The sequence below is a fragment of the Nannospalax galili genome, unplaced genomic scaffold, assembly GCF_000622305.1.
Source record: "Nannospalax galili isolate Female #2095 unplaced genomic scaffold, S.galili_v1.0 scaffold105, whole genome shotgun sequence".
NCBI lineage: Eukaryota > Metazoa > Chordata > Mammalia > Rodentia > Spalacidae > Nannospalax > Nannospalax galili.
The window spans coordinates 694,716-713,741 of record NW_008354502.1 but is presented as its reverse complement, the minus strand read 5'-3'; the positions used below and the strand labels follow the sequence as shown (position 1 = coordinate 713,741).

Genomic DNA, 19,026 nt, shown 5'->3' with positions numbered 1-19,026 from the left:
TATATAATAATTTAACTATTCCTGTACTACTGAGCATTTAGTCTAACTCCAGTTTCTTACAATAACAATTACTACAGTAGTAACATTTTCTCTCCCATGGTGATGCATTTAAAACTTACTTCTGTACGATGCATCCCTGGGGGCATGTGGAATGAAGGTACAGGAGATGACACATTCTTTATGGTTCCTGAAACTTCCATACCAAATTGCTTCCCATGAGGGAATAAAAACTTATACTCCCATCAAGGTACAGGAGATGACACATTCTTTATGGTTCCTGAAACTTCCATACCAAATTGCTTCCCATGAGGGAATAAAAACTTATACTCCCATCAGTAAAGTATATGAGTATTTTTTGTTAATAGATGCAAAACTGCACCTCATGAAAGTTCACAGAGGCATGGGTTATCAATTCTGAAACTTTTTCATTTGGAAACTTGAAGTGAATAAACAAATAGATTCAGAGAGAGGGAGAGAAACCTGCCCTGCACAGGGTGGCTTCCAAGCAATATGGCCAGAGGACAGCCAGACCAGAGGGATGTACCCAGTGAGATCCCCGACCATGTGGAAGCTCTAGGGGGCCTAAGAGGAACAGGAGATCTGAGATTTCACATGGAGTGCAAAGCAGGGAGAAAGCAAGGCATGGAGATGAGGGATCGTGTCCAGGTCAGAAAAAAGGACAATGTCAGTGTCTGAGGTTCCGTGACTCTACAGAGAAGTGTCTCCAGATCTGTAGGATGAACAACAAGGGCAGAGAGAGCCAGAGGCAGCAGAGAAATAAGAGCTATGCCAGCAGAGCAGAAGGTTCGGCCATTGCCATACTAGACTCCAGGCTACAGGGTTTCCTGAGGACTGACAAGCCCAAACTGGCAGCTTAAAATAATAGTCCTTAAATCTGAGAAGAAAGAAGGGGCTAAGGCAGGTAGAAATCAAGACTCACCCCAGTAGTTTCCTCTTTTTGCCTTTCTACTACCAAGTTAGGCCTTTGCTACTCATTCATACAGCGTCTACTCTGGTCTCTCTGCCTTTCATCCATTTGTCACCCAAAGGAGTGCATCTACATCTCCCCTTGCTTAAAACCTCTAACACCTCTCCTCCAACCTGAAAGAGCCACAGCTTGACACACAGACCCTCCAAGGCTTTATGCCTTTCCTTCCTGTGTCTGTTCCTCCACTTTCTAACACACACCCAGAATTCTCCTAGAGATGTCTCTAGTGGCCACCACTGCTATGTTTACAAGGGTTTATCCCTTAAGAAGGAGAGTTTATGAGCAGGTGGAGTTTCCAAGGCAAACTCTTGATTTAACAGCAAGGAATGCCGGGAATGTCAGCTCAGACATGTGATTCTAGGACTGGGGGAAACTGAAACAGAAAGACTGACATGAGTTTGAAGTCATCCTGGGCTACATAGTGAGTTTTAAGCAAGTATGAGCTACACTCACTATGAGATGATGTTTAAAAAAAGGCACGGAAATGTCTACTTATTTACACACATATTAAATTAAAGCATACTGAGCCCCTTTACAACAGCAAACAGAGAATAAGTTCAAGTCATAGAATTATGAATTCCCAGGAGACCAGGAAGATGAGGCCTGGGAGTATATGCTAAGTGTATGGTGTTGTCTGTGGGTATATCACATGAATCCCTTATAGGGAAAAGACTGGAGTACCATAGACAGCCACACACCAAGGATGTGAACTCGTTCCATGACACAGCATGAATGCATACGAACTGTGGCTCTTGCTTTTCTGACCCAAGTTCCCTGTGTGTAACAGCTCCAACTTAAGAATTTTGCACAGGGAGCTGGAGAGATGCCTCAGCAATTAAGAGTGCTTACTACTCTTGCCAAGGACCCGGGTTTGGTTTCCAGCACCTGCAAGGTGTCTCACAACTGTCTATAATTTCAGATTCAGATCTGACGTCCTCTTCTAGACTCTACGGGCACTAGGCACACACATGCATACAAGCAAGTAGAACATGCACATACATATAAAACAAATCTTAAAAAAAAAAAAAGAATTCTGCACAGAAGTAAAAGAACTGGCGCATCACAGGGAGTTCTGGTTTCTTCTACCAGAGGCATCTACATCAGTAACCTGTCCCCCAGGGGACTTGGGGTAGTCCTAAACTTCCAAAGAGTTCCCTCTAGATAGGTACAGTCTCTAAAACCCAGCACCTCTTAGGGAAAAAAAGGTTCAAGACAAGAAACCTGACAAAAATCCTCCTTTACTTCTTAATAGCAGCAGAGATAAAAGAAAGTGGCCTCACTCACTATGGCAACAGGAAATAGCCTAATGATTCTGACAGTCAGAGACAGGGATGATATGATTGCATAGCTCTTGGGCTCACGCAAAGGAGGCATTCTGTTCTCAGATTGCCCTGCTTTTGAACACGACTGTCTCTAGAGCACTCATCCCTTTCAAGTGGCTCTGGCATACTGAGCACAGCTCCCTTCACACTGCAGCAACCATGCTGCATTCACCCCGTGCCTGGGAAACCAGCATCTCTGACCTGTCTGCATGCCAGACTGTGCTCTTGTCCCATACCTACTTCCAAGACCTACTAGAACCTGGAAAGGCAAAAGAAGATGCTGCTGAAAGGCCAGTAACTAAAACCAGAATGAAAACAGTCAGGCTCCTGCAATCACCAAACTCTACCTTTGCTCTTCACTAGGTTTGAACAAAATCTTCTTTGGGCATGAGAGACACTAATGCTGATGTGCCAGGGCTATGGCTGCACCATGGTCTTTGTTTCTTGAGAGGCAGTGGCTTCGTGACTTGAGCTAATCTCATGACATCTCAATGGGTTAAACTTACAGAACTGTCATCTCACATATTTTGGGGAAGGCGTTCAGAAGCCTCTTCCATATCAAGCTAGTAGAGTAACTAGATACACTCACCCGGACAAGGTCCATCTCTTGGCTGTTCTCCATGAAGGTCCAAATCTTGGGACTGAGTTCCTCCCACATGCCTTCCAGGTCATGGAACACAGCCAATTCCTGAAAGGTCTTATTCACCTAGAGTCAGGCAGCGAGCCAGGGGCCACGGAAAAAGAGAGGAGAGACAGAGACAGTGAGCACTCCAGGGTTCCCTGAAAAGCTACCATCACAGCAGTCCTTGGCCAGTCCTCCTCCAACCCCCAGAAATGCCAATCTGTAGCTATAATTCAAATACTCATTGCTGAGTACCTGGCCCCAAGACAACACGAAGGGTTTTTTCACTCTTAGAGGTACTGGAAGGGCCATGAGCATACTTAGCACACTCCATCAGAAGCTGCCTTTACTTCCTTCCTCTAAGTCTAGAAGAATCATAGAGTCCAGGGTCTGGGAAGCTTACTTCGGCCATGACCTGCCTCGTGGCTGGAGTGTCAGGTGTATATAGAATCTTTCCAACAAGCAATGGCTTCAGTGCTTTCCAAATAATTCGAGAAAGAGGACTAGACTCCAAGTTCTTCATCAAATCGTTACAATAAGGAGCTACAAACAAGATAGAAGACAGGCACTCATTCATACATATATAACAGGATACCAATAGGAACTTAGAATTTGGGAACCAGCCAGTGCTTGGTGCAAACCCTGGTTCTACCACTTAACAGTCACATAACAAATAACTTTGCCTATTTTAGCATCAGTTTGCTTTTCTGTAAAAATAAAGTTCATAACATCTGCTTGGCAGAGATATGGATAAGATTAGCTGAGATATTTCCTATAAAGCCTCTAAAATATTTGATGCCACATAAATAATCAGAACCTTTCCAGAACTCACATCGGAGCTGATCTAGTATGTTTTGACTATATACACACCACTCTAACACATGCCAGCCCTCAGAACTCTGTTTTCACTGAAAACAAGACTCTTATGGGAGAAGTCGGATGGTTGTGTTTAGGCTTTTGTTTTCAAAAAACAGCCAAATATTCCTCTTTAATTGATTTCATTACAAGTATACTTATATTGGATAAAAATTCAAGACTGAAATATTCGAAGTTCAAACAGACAAATGGGTTTTTGCTTTAGATACCAAGTAAACTCTATAAGCCGCTTGATTAATAATAATAGTGATAATAGAATAGAAAGGGATATTAGTGATCTACCCATGGCCTCATTCATGTGAAGCAATCACTTTATCACTGTGTTACATCTCCAACCCCAGAACTTTTTATAAAGAAGACTTGGTCACAGTGATAACTGTTGTGCAAATGACAGTTGCCCTTGGATTGACTTGCAGGCTGGGGGAAAGGAGATGGCATTTCATAAAATTGTCTTCAACACCATCTTCTTCAGGCTTGTAAAGCAACTTGCAAAATTCTGGAGTGTTCTACTCTAGAGAATACAGAGTTCTTGTGTTACACACAGAAAGCTGTCTCACTCTGTCTGAACGACATGCCTGTGGTTGGAAATGGAACAAGGCTCAGCTGCATGGTGTTTTCAAGGAAAACAATGTCTAAAACTGTAACACTGGATCCCTGCTGCCACCGGGCACAGGACACACATCCCCACAGACCTGCCCAAGTGTGGTGAGTGGATATGGAGTTACGAGGTTCTTCAACATTGCCTTGTGGCTAAGAACACAGAACAAACAGCAGATCAAATGTCTGGGTGTGATGGTGCACACACACGCCACCATTAACAGACATTTTACAGGAAAAAGCCAGGAGGATTTGGACTTGAATCCCAGCTCTGGGGGATTAACTAGCAGTGTAGCTTGAACCAAGTCAATACGGGGTTACAGAACCTTCTTTGCAGAGTGATTGTGAGGATGAAATGAAGTAACTTAAACAGAATGCATGACACATGGGACATTTTGCCTAAATGTTAGATTTTTCTTGTAGTTGTTGTTATTACTGTTAGTATTCTTATTTACATTCAGGTGTCTATAATAAAGCTTACCTCACAGTAATAGTAATAATAATTTTTATAGATCACTAGTTCATCATTGTTCATTTTTTTCCTACTTTACTGATGGATGATTGACAAATAAAATAACGGTATGTGGGGCTGGACAGATGGCTCAGCAGTTAAAAACACTGGTTGTCCTTGTGGAAGACCCGGTTCGAATCCCAGCACCCACATGGCAGCTAACAACTGTCCGTAACTCCAGTCCCAGGGGATCCGACAGCCTCTTCTGTCCTCTGTGGGCATTGTACAATATGGGTGCACTTACCTACATGCAGGCAATACACACATACACATAAAATAAGAAATAAATAAAATCTAAGAAAAAGTTAAAAAAATAATGGTATGTATTTTAGCATATACAACCTGATGTGCTTGTTTTGGGTCTTTTTATGTATTTATTTATTTTGAGACAGAGTCTTCCTTGTAGCCCCAGCTAGCCTGGAACTCACTATGTAGACCAGGCTGGCCTTGAACTGACAGAGACCCACCTGCCTCTGCCTTCCAAGTGCTGGGATTAAAGACATGCACCACCACACCCAGCACAACATGATATTTTGATGCACATATACACTGAAGTGATTGAGACAATCCAATCAAGCTAATTAGCATATCCATCACCCTATATAGTCTGGTGTGTCTGTATGGTGACATTATTTAAGTTAACTCTCTTAGCAAAGTTTACAGACACTGCACAGTGCTATGATGAAATACTCACTGTGTTACTTAGTCTATTTCCAGAGTGCATTCATCTTGCATAACCAAAATTTTGCACCCTTTGACCAACACTTCCCAGTCCTCCACCACCCACTTGGCTGTTGGCAACTTCTTTTCTAATCTGCTTTGGAGAGTTTATTTTTTCTTTCTTTCTTTTAGATTCCATTTATAAGTAAGATCAAACAGGATTTGTCTAACTGCCAGTGTTTCATCCTTTGTGTCTCTAGGAAAAATATCCCCTAGAAAATTGAGGGAGACTGGCTCTCAATCATTCCTTTATTTCCTGCATTGTACACCTCAGATGTACCAAGCCCCCCTACCAAGCCCCCCATTCAACGAACTGTGAACAATTCACTTATCCTCAGAGAGCAATGTCTCAGGAGCAAACAGACAGGACAATGACCGATGCTAAAATACAGAAGAATGGGAAGCATGGAGAAGCATGTGACATTGCTAAGCTAGACCTGAGACACAGATAGGGACCAAGCTGTGGTTTGCACAGACACTCACTTGTAGAATTGTCGTAGAAGGTGTCCGCATCGTCGTCAGTGCTGTTGCCTCCAAAGAGGGCTTTGTAGTTGTTGTCCTCGTACCAGTTGAGAGACTTGATCTTGAGCCCCCCACCCTCCGGGTGCCCACAGACAATGCGAGACACAGCCTGGTATATCTGAGTGGATGAGCTGGAGCTGTTCACGGTGTTCAGAAATATTACCTCCTGCCGCATGTCACTCCAGCTCCTCGTGCTGAACAGCTGGGGTCAGGACGGGGAGGAAAAGGGGGCAAAGGATAAAGCAAGGGTTGGCACAGAGAAAAGAAACAAACACTTTATTTTCTTAACTTCCTAAAAGCTATGTTCCAGAGCATACTATATCTGACATCATTCTGAAGCCCTGTGATAGCTTAGCAGGGCCTTCTTTCTCCATCTGTGGTCCTGGGACTTACAACATCTTCATCATCTGAGTGAGTGTTTGAAATGCAGATTCATACTTACATCTTCAATAGATGCCCAGGTAATTCCCAGGGCCATTAACGCTGGAGAAGCCCAGCCTGGAAATGAGTTCAGTCCTTTATTTCACTGGGAAAATCTAACAGGAGAGAATACTCTCTGAATAGCCAAGTCTGATTATTGATGTAAAGACTATTGGTGTAAAGCAAGAGCTGCTCCCAGCCTTCATCCCTGATTTCATTTCCAAAGCATCTCCAACATCAGTGTGGAAATTGAGGAAGTTTCTTCCCCTTGAGGGGAAAGGTGTGGCATCTCTAGTGTGACTGTCAATGGTATAATGGAAAAAACAAAAAAACAAAAAACTAAAGTGGGGATCTGAGTTTGAGTCCTGACTATGTTCCTGCTGGTTTACATAGCCCAAGAAAAGCCAACTCTCATCAAGACAAAATAACTAAAACAAGAGAATGGTAAATCACATGACACACATGAGAGATCCCTGCCTTGAACAGCCTCAAATAGGATGAATCTAGAGCCCCAAGCGGCCAGGAGCTGTAATCTTAACTTAAGGTCAGTGACACAGCATCTTGTCTCACATACAAATGTGCCGCCTCACTATCTTGTGGGGTTCTTGGCCCGCTTGCCCTTATTACTAAATACTTTCTAGACTACTTTGTATATTCATATATTTCACAATAAATCATTAGTAAATCTCTGCATTTCCTGAAATGTCACTGCATGTTCCTACTTCGTGGAGAACAGAAGGGAGAGGTGGCAGGATCTTGCACACACCTTGGAAAACTCTACTTTTCTACCTCTCCTAAGCCTTCTGGTTCATGTGAGTAACATGGTCTTGGACACTTCCAGTCCTGACCTTTGCCTTCTACCTCCAAACAAGGATTATGCTTTCCAGGGTATCACAAATATTTCTCCCTCATAGAGAAAGTGCCTAAGCACTTTACTGTTTATTCCAAACAGCTGACCCTTCCCAGCACCCGCCTTAGGGAAGAGCCACTCATTCTCCTACAGTTCAGCTCACACTGCACACTGCCTCTGTAGATGGCCACTGGCCCTCCAGCTCAGAAAAGGCAATTGTATTTACACATCATGTGCTGGGAGGATTAACGGACTACTCACTCTCATTCTCCATTCATTATAATGCTCTCAGCTTCCCTTACCCCCACTTATCTCTTCTCAGTGCAACAGCCAGAGTATAGACATTTTGAAAACTCTGAGTCACATCACGTCCCCCAGGCTTCAAAGCCTCAACAGATTGTCATCTCAGTGAAAACTCAATCTGACCAGACCAATATGGTGGTCACCTCTCTCTCCTCTCCAGCCACCTTCCTAATTGTTTATTTAGCTCCTCTGACTTCCTTCATGGATCTTAAACACATCTTTACATATGTATACCTTAGCATTGACGCTTTGCACCTGCTGTTCTTCCTGCTTGAAATGCCCTTCCTTCTCTAGAGACATGTGATCATTTTCTTCAGGTTCAACTTATCATTCCCTTTAAATGGCTCGCTCTCGCTCTCTCTCTCTCTCTCTCTCTCTCTCTCTCTCTCTCTCTCTCTCTCCCCCCCCCACTTTATTTTCCCTCACTGCACACATCCCTGCTGTCACCTTCTATGCTGATCTGTTTATTTTTGACTTCCACTCATCTGAGCCACACAAGTCACTGCGCTCACTGCTGAGTCCCCACATCTAGCAATGCCTGGCCAGTGCCTTGTGAGTGTCCGAGAGATGCCTCCATGTTACCATCCTATCTGCTTTATCATTCCTGTCCTGTGTCCCTTCCCTTCACATAGATGTGATGCTCATGTCAGCTCTCCCTCATCCTCACGTCTGCACTGTAGTCTGGCAATGCACCATCTTCTCTGATGGCGTCCTTTCTATCACAGTCACCACAACAGTTTGTGAAAGATAACTGGAAGAAGCAGAACAGAACAGAGCTTCAGGATTCAAAGACCCTGAGTTCAAGCTCCACCTTGGTCAATTAACCCACCAGATGACTGTGGGAAAGGTGCCTACGTTTTCTGAGCCCCAATGCCACCGTGAAATGGGCACAGAAAGAAGTACATCATGTCAGGACAGTCCAAGGAAATGTCGTGGAACTGCCAAAACCCACCAACGCAGCTCCTCAGGAATGCTGGCTCCCTTGTCTCTTCCTATCAACAGCTGGACTTTGAACAAAACAACTTTCTTTCCAAAGACCAGCCAAGAAAATGCATTTCCTTTTCATCTCTCAGAAATAGCAATGAGTAATGTGTGATCAAGTAACCTGAAGGTGTTCTGTGGAGAGAAGCAGGAGGCCACTGCTCACGCTAGACCAGGAGCAAGCAGATTAAAACAGGCAGTCAAGAAAAAAAATGTGTATAATTCAGCTGGAGACTTTTCACAGCAGTCATGGAAACATCATGCATTTTCAATTATTTTTTTTAGACCCTGAAAAAAAGCAGGGCCAGTGACAGAAAAGAGCTGAAACAAATCTGCATTTTTAGAGGTAGAGCCTCTCCTCTTTCTTCAAGGCCAGAAATGAACAACGGAAAGTAGAGCTAGGAGGGAACCTTCCAGAGCACTACATGGCATGTCAATGTCAGCTCACAGGGCCCTGGAGAAATACATACGGACTTGCACTGCAGTTTCTCTTTCCTTCTCTATCCTCTTTCCAGAGGTTGGCCCAGTTTCTCTAGTCAAAGGTCACCTGCCTTCAGGGCCAGAGGAACAAATAACAGGCTGAAAGAGGCCTGCTCCTGAAGGGGAACCTGAGAGTCAGGCCTCTTCTGTTGTAAACTCACAGGCAGAATTAAACACAGACCAGAACAGAGATACACACACTGATGTGTCAACAGTGCTTAATCCTGGCGTTTCCTGAGCTTTCCAAATGTTCTGCATGTTCCATGATGAATGTGAAATACTCTCATTGTCAGAAAACAAAACAATTTTTGGATAGTTGATAAACATGATACAAGCATGAAAAACGAGTTTAAAAAGCAGTAAGGACTGGACCAGAGAAAATTTCCCCACTAATTATTATCTTCCAGAGTCCTGTACATTACAGTCTGCCTTGTGTATGACCACAGTCAGGGGAAAGGTTAACTGCTTTGCAAACACATACAGGTCCTGTGATGCCAGGACAATGATTACTCTGACATGTGTGGCAACAGATAGACCCAAAGGCCAACTCAATTCAGTGTTCACTAGGAGACTGTATTCCTCAAAGGCTGCATTTTGCCAATAGCTTTCCTACATCATTCCCGACAGCTAGCAATTGCCTATTTTGATAAAATGATAGAATGGCCTTGCTAGTGGAGAAGTTGCTAATCAGACTAACACCATGGGGTGGGAGGTGGGGGTGAGAGAGAGAATTCTCCTTTACTAATGTGTGATTACCTAGGGGCAGGAAGAACCCATGGAGAAAAGTCTAGACTAGAGGCGGGGCCTTAAGCCACTAATTAGCTCGGAGAACCAATGAGTCTTAGTTTCTTCTCTAAAAAAGATCAAAACAGATCTTTTTCTTAATTATTTCTAATAATGATCTTACATCTCATGTGCTATTCAAAGTAGGACACTGTTAACAAAACTCTAATAATGATATTACATCTAATAATGTATATGCTTCCAATAATCTTACAACTCATGTGCTATTCACAGTAGAAGGACCTTGTTGACAAAGCTCTAATAATGACATTACACCTAATAATGCATATGCTTCTAATGATATTACATCTCATCTGCTATTCACAGTAGAAGGACCATGTTAACAAAACTCAGACCTAAAGTAAGCAGTAGTGGCTGACCTGTCACCTAGCTGACACAACTTACCTCTTGGGCCAGACTCCCCAGGCTGTCCAGCAACATTTTGGTGGCTTCAGCCAGTGGCTGGATTGGGAAGGGAGATGTAGAGTTTAGTCTTGTCTGGAAGAAGAAAAAAAATTCTTTGTCTCTGAGCTCAAATATAAGCTTGAAATCTCTATGGAAAATAAACAAGTTAATCAAAACCATTCCAAAACTTGAATTTAAAAAATAAGAAACTGGGGGCTGGAGAGGTGGCTCAGCGATTAAGTGCACTGGCTGTTCTTGCAGAAGGTCCGGGTTCAAATCCCAGCACCCACATGGCAGCTAACAACTGTCTATAACTCCAGTTCCAGGGGATCCAACAGCCTCTTCTGTCCTCCTCGGGCATTGCATGACACGGGTGCACTTACCTACGTGCAAGCAATACACACATACACATAAAATAAAAATAAATAAAATACAAAAAAATTTTTAAAAAAACAAGAAACTGAGTTCTAACCTATATATATATATAATACAATTACTCTAACTGCCTGTCTGTTTATTTTTGATTCAGACAAAGATTTCTAACTCTTTGATGAGTGGTTGTAAATATTGTAGGAATACATATTTAAGCATGGTAAATAGGCAACAGATAAAAATATCTCACATAGTGTGTGTGTCCAGTGGAACTACTCTGGAGAGAATGTTCCCGCTCTATCGACAATTGCACAAGACACATACTATAGCCATGGCCTTGAGAAAAAAGTTTGTGATGGTTCACAAAAAAGGAAGAAAAGATAAAGATATTAAATGCAAGAAAGAACTCTCTGAGTTTGAGAGTCAGCACTATTTTTAACACTGCACATTTAACACACAACAATGTTTTTATGTCAAAGCCTTGTATTTACTAATTAATGTATTTGGTTGTTATGATGCACAACCTAACCACACAGTAACTATAAGAAGTGATTAATTAGGTCCACATGAAAGATAAATAAGATAAGTTAGGATAGGAAACCCGGGGAGGAACACCAACAGGCTCCGAAACCAGAACTGCCGTAGCAGGAATTCCAAACTGGTCCCGTGATAGTGGAAAGATAAAGAAACCTTCTAGGCGAAACGCAGCTTCTCTTGGTATTTGTAAAGGCATTGTTTTGTTTTATTCAATACTGTATCAAACACCTTCTAGAGAAGTCTAGACTTTTTTGATGTTTTTCATGTCAGAGGTTGCTATGAAATTATAACACTGAAGTATACAAAAAGTGGCTAGAAGTAAACAGGGCCATCTCTAAAGCAGCAGTCTCAGAGGTGGGTTTTGGTTTATTTGTTTGTTTTACTGATTCTTTTAGCGGGTTCTCTTCAAATGAATTCTGAATGCGGAATGTTAAGTTACGATCATCACAATCACACTATCTAGCTGGACACATGGGCTCTTCTGGGAGGGCTTACGGATGAGACTTGAACCCCAGTACTCCCACACTCGCAAGTCCCTGAGGCACCTGTGGTAGATATGTGGTACAACTCACAGATCATGTCAATGATTAGTCCTTCCAGAGAAGGCTAATCCAAAGCAGGAACAGCGGGCTCTTCTGTGTTCACATTCTCTCTTTGGGTTCCCTTTAGAACTGAGGTTTAGCACACCAGAAGTTGAAACTGCAATTTCCTCCCACAGTCAGAGACACTCTTATAAACTGAGAGGTCTTAATTAGAAGTCACAGAATGTAAATGCTTTTGTGTTCAACATGACCCACTCCTCAAGATGGTGTTCAGGATTATGAGACAAAAAATAAAATAAAATAATAAAATTGACTAGAACAAAGCAAAAATTACAAATTTACTTCCTGTAAAATTTCAAAATTTGAAATGCAGGTGGGTCCACTTTTCTTATGAAGTCCACAGAACCCTAGCATGGCTTGAACCCCCTGTGCTGTGATATTACCAGTTACACTGCAGCCCTAGTGATGCTGGCCATCACAGAGTTTCATGAACACTGAATCACAAAACATGTACAAAGTTCTTTGCAGACTGCATGGCACATAGTGAGTCCTCACAATCATAAACAATTTCATCCACTGCCATTTTCTTTCCTTCCCTAAAAGCTTACTGCCTGGATACAGACAGCTTTCTAGCACTTAAGAAGAAAGATGTCCTGCCTCTCTGTGCCTTGTCCTCCCCTTGAGCTTGTTCTCCGTTCAGATGCCCTCCTTGCATGAGACAGAGAGCAAGGTATAACATCAGAACACTTCAGCCACCTATCAACATGCTATTTATAAAACTGGAACTACTTCTCAGTACAGGTTAAGATAGCCTCATGCTAAATTCTACTGGCTTCAACAAGATGCCTTTCTCTCTTCTGTGACCCCTTTCTTTTACTTAAGAGTTTGCCAAGATATGAAACAGAAGATAATGTTAAGTACAAGAAGTATGAAGAATGATTTTATACACTTACTATCTTTTGTGGATACCTATTTAGATGTATGTACGTATACAAATTAGGCATGTACACATACATCTATAAGTATGTATATATAGTATATATAGGCATATACACATGATGTGTATATGTACGTGCGCGTGCGTGCACACACACACACACACACACATATTTATCTTCCTGTCTACCACATGCATTGCCTCCAAGATGGTATTTGATTGAAAAACCTGAAAAAAATTTATTACATTTGACCACCTTCATCACATCTTTATTTTGTACACTGATGTGTCCTACTGACACACAGTATCATGAAATGTTTACAAGGGCATCTCCTTTGGGGGCTGGAGTGATGGCTCCACAGTCAGGAGCACTGACTGTTTAGAGGACCCAGGTTCGATTCCCAGCACCCACATGGCAGCTAACAACCATCCGTAACTCTAGTTCCAGGGGAATCCGATGCCTTCTGACCTCTGCAGGCAATGCATGACATGGATACACTTACATACATGCAGACATAACACTCATACATATAAAAAAATAAAATTAATAAAATTAATAAAACAACGAGGACATCTCCTTCATGGTGTTCTCTGCATGACTGTAGTATTTACATGCTCTCTGTCTGGTTCATACACAAACATCTGCTTGGGACTGATGAACAATAAGGAGGGAATGATCAGCCCACCTCGCCCTGAGTAGACTCCAAGCTAGCGACAACCACATGTGAGGCTAAAGATGTCACACCAATTAGGTCCACAAGACACCAAGTACAACAGATGTTTCCAAAAGCCCCTGGACCTGAAGACTACAGTGAGCAGTTTCTATGTGGATTCTTCAGCTAAATAAATCACATCTTCAAAGAAAATGATTTTACTTCTTTCTAGTTTTTAATTTAAACATCTTAACTTTGAGGCAAGCTTATTCTCCTTGTTTTAAAAGTTCCACAATTAAGCGAAACTGTAGGTACACAGCAAGGCCTTTCTACATGACTGCACAACCTTAGTGTAACTGGCCTCGGGTGCACACACAGTATCTTGTTACATTGGCCAGGAGCACCAGACCTTTGACAAACAATGACTTATGAGCTGATTCTGCTGTCAGCAGTCTATACTTTAGTCTATGGCTTCATTGATGAATTGGGGATTTAGCCTCCATATGATTATTGGTTGAACCCCAAGTAATAGAGTACATTAGTCAATGCCATTGTGAAGACCTTTTTCATATTACTTGTTTATTTAAATGTACATACTTAGGGCAGGCAAGATGGGTCAGTGGGTGAAAGTGCCTAGTGCCAAGTATGATGACCTGAGTTTGATCCCCAGGACCCACCCCACATAGAGAGAACTAGCTCCAAAAGTTGTCCTCTGACCTCCACATGCATGTGATGGCATGTACACATACATGTATACACACAAAAAAATAATTTTTAATAAGTATTTAGTTTATTATTTTTATTTTATGTGTATGAGTGTATTGCCTACATGTATGTAAGTGTACCAGTGTCATACAATGTCTGTGGCAGTCAAAAGAGGGCATCAGAGCCCCTGGAACTGGAGTTATGGACATTTGTTAGACACCATGTAGGTGCTGGGAACTGAACCCAGGTCCTCTGCAAGAGTAGTCAGTGCTCTTAACTGCTCCCTACACAAATAAAAATTTTTAACATAGTTTAAATTTTTTAAGGAATTAAAATATATTTTCAGTATTCTTCAACAGTATTGGTAACCTGAAGTTAATACAAATTTCCATGTCAGGAGAGTGTCAGCTGGAGCTACACACACAGGCATGGATTGGTGTTAGAGTCAAAACGTATGCACACTATTCAAATCCAGCATCAACTTCAAGCTCAGAGTATCTAAGATATTTTTGCTCAACACTTCACATTGCTTTTCTGTGCTTGAATATTATGGAAAACAGAGTGGAGGCCGATGTAAATCAGAAAACGAATATTTCAAACTGCCATGCAAAGGATAAGCTTTTTAGTAACTACCTCTGGGCCAACTGGCTATTCATGCATTTTTCATCTCACAACACTATTCATAGAAAAACTCTTGGTAGACTAAAGAGCTAAAAGAAAAATAATAGTTTAAAAACATACAGAAGAAATATTAGAAAATAGATTTATGAACTTGGGGTAGGGAAGAATAGTTTTAATATAAAAAACATCATTCAACCCCTCCCAGAGTAAACCCATGTTGTAAATGTAGAAACTATGTGTCAAAAAAATCATAAATTATCTGAAATAAAAAAGCAAGTGGAAGACTAGAATTTTTTAAAACTTTAGTACAAAATGGGATGCCAGATAGCTGTTAAGATTATTACCAGATGCCACATGTATCAATATTGATAAATCCCCCAAACAGTGCTGAATGAGAAAGACCAGGGACAGATCAATTCACATGTTTACACAATGTGAACACATGCATGCGAATACTATGCAATGTTGCTGACAGAATTTAAATATGCACAGTATAATGTAAAAAGCATGTAACTTAGGTTACTCTCATTTTTATACTTAAAAAATTTCCTAACTTTACCTCTAGTCCAATTAAATTACAGTGAAAGAGAGTCAACAGAATAGGAAGGAAGGAAAGGTAGACTGCTTACCAGACCTAACAGGCATCTAACGTCTTTTAATATAATTAGCCACAGGAATAACTTATTCCTTGAAACTAGAACACAGAATGAACGCCAACAGTGATGTGTGCACACCTGCTGTCCACTGTGGTTGCCTGCTCATGTCCCCTTGACAAAGGCAGGCAAAGCTTGCCATAGCATAGTTCCAAAGAACTTCATCAATGTGCTTAAAGTGCCCAATAATGCACAAGTTGGAATTACTACTGTTTTTCCTGACTAAAAATATCCTCTTGGCTATGAACTCAAAGAAGTCCTCACTGTACACAGGAGGAAAATCATTTTCTTGCATGAAGTAAAGAAAGGAGCACAGAAAAAATAAAGCATTTTGTGGAAGACTGTGCTTTCTGTATTAAACTAAGAGGAATTCATGTATTGTTCAGTATATTTAGGTCATAACTAAATACTATAACTATTGGAGGATATTACCCACAAATGCATTCTATATTACTCAAAAATCCCCACCCACTGCAAAATGTGTTAATTACATCAGAACAACATTTCCTGGAAGCCCCAAATAGCAGACCTGTCCTTGCTGGGTCTAACAGATTACTTCATTACATTCTTTCTACCTTACTAGCTTAACAGTTAAGTTGTAAAAGACCAAAACATTTTAGAAGTCAATAACCTAGCATAGTTAATTTGGCTTTCATTTCTGAGCTGATTTTTTTTTTCTTCAACCCAATTGTGTTGACTTACCACAATTAGGCACTGAGTAAATGTTTACAGAAGAAAAGCTTAAAGGAAGGAGATGTACATAGTGGGGAGAGATGAGCTGGTGTGAACTCTGCTTCTAAAGCCATTCAAATTTCCCAAAATGTAATGTTGTTTTGCATCCACCTCATAGAGTCACTAACTTCTGGAGACTGCTCTGGCTGCCCCTGCTCTAAGGATGATGTTCACTGCCTTGACATGCATGGCTCATGGAAGTCTGCCTCTGCTGGACTTCATTTGTCTCCCTTACATCAAATCTCACCACTGCTCATCCCATCAAACTCCCCTCATTACTACATCCACCCCACCCTGAACTACCTCAGTTAAGTACTGTTCCCTAAACAGTTCTTCTCCTTTTCCTCTCCAGGCCTATGCACATACCATGTTCTCCTCCCAAAATACTGTATTCCCTATTCTATACATCGATAATAGTTATTATTTAGGTCCTTAAATAGAAGATGTTTATCTGCTGACCCTCCATGACTGAGTTAGGAGGCCAGTGAGGCCTACACAACACCTATCACAGCATCCACTGTCTCTATACAGCATCTGCTCCTTTCCTGGCTTGTCCCATCCCACCCCCCACCCCCCACTATCAGAACATAAATTCAGAAAGCACTGCATCTTCTGCGCACTGTCTCCCTGGACCTGTGCATGACACTGACCCAGCTCAGTAAATGTCAGCTGAATGAATGGATTTGTGTATCTATGATGACTATGAAAAATGAAGATGGGAAAAAGACTATTCACAGTGCATTAGAAGCCACAGTCAAATAATAATAAAAGATAGAGTATCCATTCAATTCAAATGCAACTGAAAACTTTTTTCAATTTACAAAAAAATCTTATCCATACCCCAAATTTTTAGAGACTCTATCACTAAATAAAGATGTTGAGTGTATATGTATTTAAATAGTGGTTTTAACACAATACACAATTTCATTTGCTTCCTGCAAATGCATGTTACAAAGTGATCACTGAGACATGTCAAATTTCTCTTAAACAATAGACCTGGTGGCAGGAGTGTGAGGCAGGAGGATCACAAGGTCAAAGCAAACCTGGGCTACATAGCAAGGGCCTGGCCTTTAAAAATTCCTTAAATATCTTCATAAAGTAAATGTAACTGTAACTCTACCTATTTTGTCCATCCTAGATCAAGGATTAATTAGCTTTTAACTGAAAGCAAGCAAGCTGTATAACAAAGAGCGTCACCACACAGGGATCAGTTCTTTCTATTATTTACAGGACAGCAAAGCTTTGCTCTAAGGAACATTTCAATATTTTTATTAAAGTAGGAAATGATAAACTAATATCTGAAGAAGGTATTAATCTAAGAAAAATAATTCAACAATTTAAATGTTAACTTTTATATTTGATATGTTTCATGATTTAAAATAGCTCCAGTGTGCTGTTCTAAACATAGTTAAATATATTTATTAGCATAATTCAGGAAAAAGAATTTATCTTAGAAATAGCACTTTTCAAGGACAAAAATATTATAATTGAGGAAAATATGTTTGGAAAAATGGAGCTGTGTGGTCATATTAAGACCGATTTATCCCTCCACTTGGCACTCTCCTTTTTCCCACAGGTGAACACACAGGCTAAGGAATAAATAAATGTTCACAGCATGTCACTGCAGCAGACACCAAATGATGAGAAGCACAACTGCTGACAAACAGGTGGCAGCAAAGTCAGACAAAGCCTTCACAATCTGATACTTGTCCCAAATGTCTGAACTTCAGGCCAAAGGAGGGGAAAGAGAGCAAGCACTCTCTCCTGCAAAAATACATTAAGGACAATATGTGACATACTGAGGTATCCGGCCCTTAGAAGTCACAAGGTCAGGTTGAGGAGATGGCTCAGTGGTTAAGGCGCTCCACACAGGTTTGAGGACTGAAGATCAGACCTCAGATCCCATGTAAATGCAGAGTGGGCACAGCAGCCCACCTGTAATTCCAGCCTTGGAAAGCAGAGCCAGAGGATCCCCAGACTAGGAATACTGGCCATATCCACATTGGGAAGTTCTGAGTTTGATTCAAAGAATCTGCCTCAATGAATAATGTGTAAGAGCTATCGAGGATGACTCTCAACATCAACCTCAGGCTTCCAAATAGATATACATGTTCACACACACATATGGCCACACACATGCAGACAGGTATACATATATACCCATCACATAATGCATGCATGAAAATGGAAGAAGAAAATAAAAGTCACAAAACAGATGATAACTCCAAGCCCCATCAGTAGTCCATCTTTTGAAAGGGCCAGGCAAAGACCCCTCAGTTCTTTAAGATAAGGAAGCTTTGCTCTCCCACATATACAATTAATGTGCCCTTTCAATAATGGACACATCACTGAGACACTGTTGACCCAGGACCAGTGCCCCAAAGTAGCTAATGACAGTTCCAAGTAACTGGTCTACTGGAAACCTCAGGGCACTTCCACACGTAAATCAAGCTCACCCTGGTAGGAGTGTGTTGCATGGATCATAATATGTTTGAACAGAGCTCTCTTCCACAGAAACAGAATTCTCCCTTTTAGGCAGAAGCTAGTCTCAGAGGTCAAGATGACCTAACCACAGTCCTACGTACAATATCCAAAGTATAACTCAAATGGAGATAATTCTGTGGGCCTCAGCACCCACTTGAATGAAAACTCCACGGGCATCTCATCCTCCTTGTCCAGGAGTGAACTTCCGTGCCTACACCAACTGCAAAGTAGAGAGCAGACACACAGTAAATAACAGTTTGATTTTGTAAGAAGAATGCTTCAAGCAGAGATGCTCTGCTTCCCACCACTTGCCTTGTGCATTAGAAGCTGTGATGGATAGCTTATTATGCATTAGAGTCACTCTTAGAACATGGGTGAAAAAAAGCAGAGAATAAAGAGGAATCAATAAA

At 41.3% G+C, this 19,026-nt stretch overlaps 1 protein-coding gene across 2 annotated transcripts in view; it reads right to left on the bottom strand.

The window, feature by feature from the left end:
- The window catches only part of Abca1 (ATP binding cassette subfamily A member 1), a 136,196-nt gene that overhangs the window by 49,297 nt on the left and 67,873 nt on the right, over positions 1 to 19,026 (bottom strand). For both annotated transcript variants that reach the window (XM_029555297.1, XM_008851702.3), the window contains exons 8-11: positions 10,381 to 10,473; positions 6,120 to 6,360; positions 3,336 to 3,475; positions 2,900 to 3,016 (exon numbers count right to left, since the gene is read on the bottom strand). In XM_029555297.1, coding sequence (XP_029411157.1) covers positions 2,900 to 3,016; positions 3,336 to 3,475; positions 6,120 to 6,360; positions 10,381 to 10,473 — 591 coding nt within the window. The remainder of the gene's footprint in view (positions 1 to 2,899; positions 3,017 to 3,335; positions 3,476 to 6,119; positions 6,361 to 10,380; positions 10,474 to 19,026) is intronic.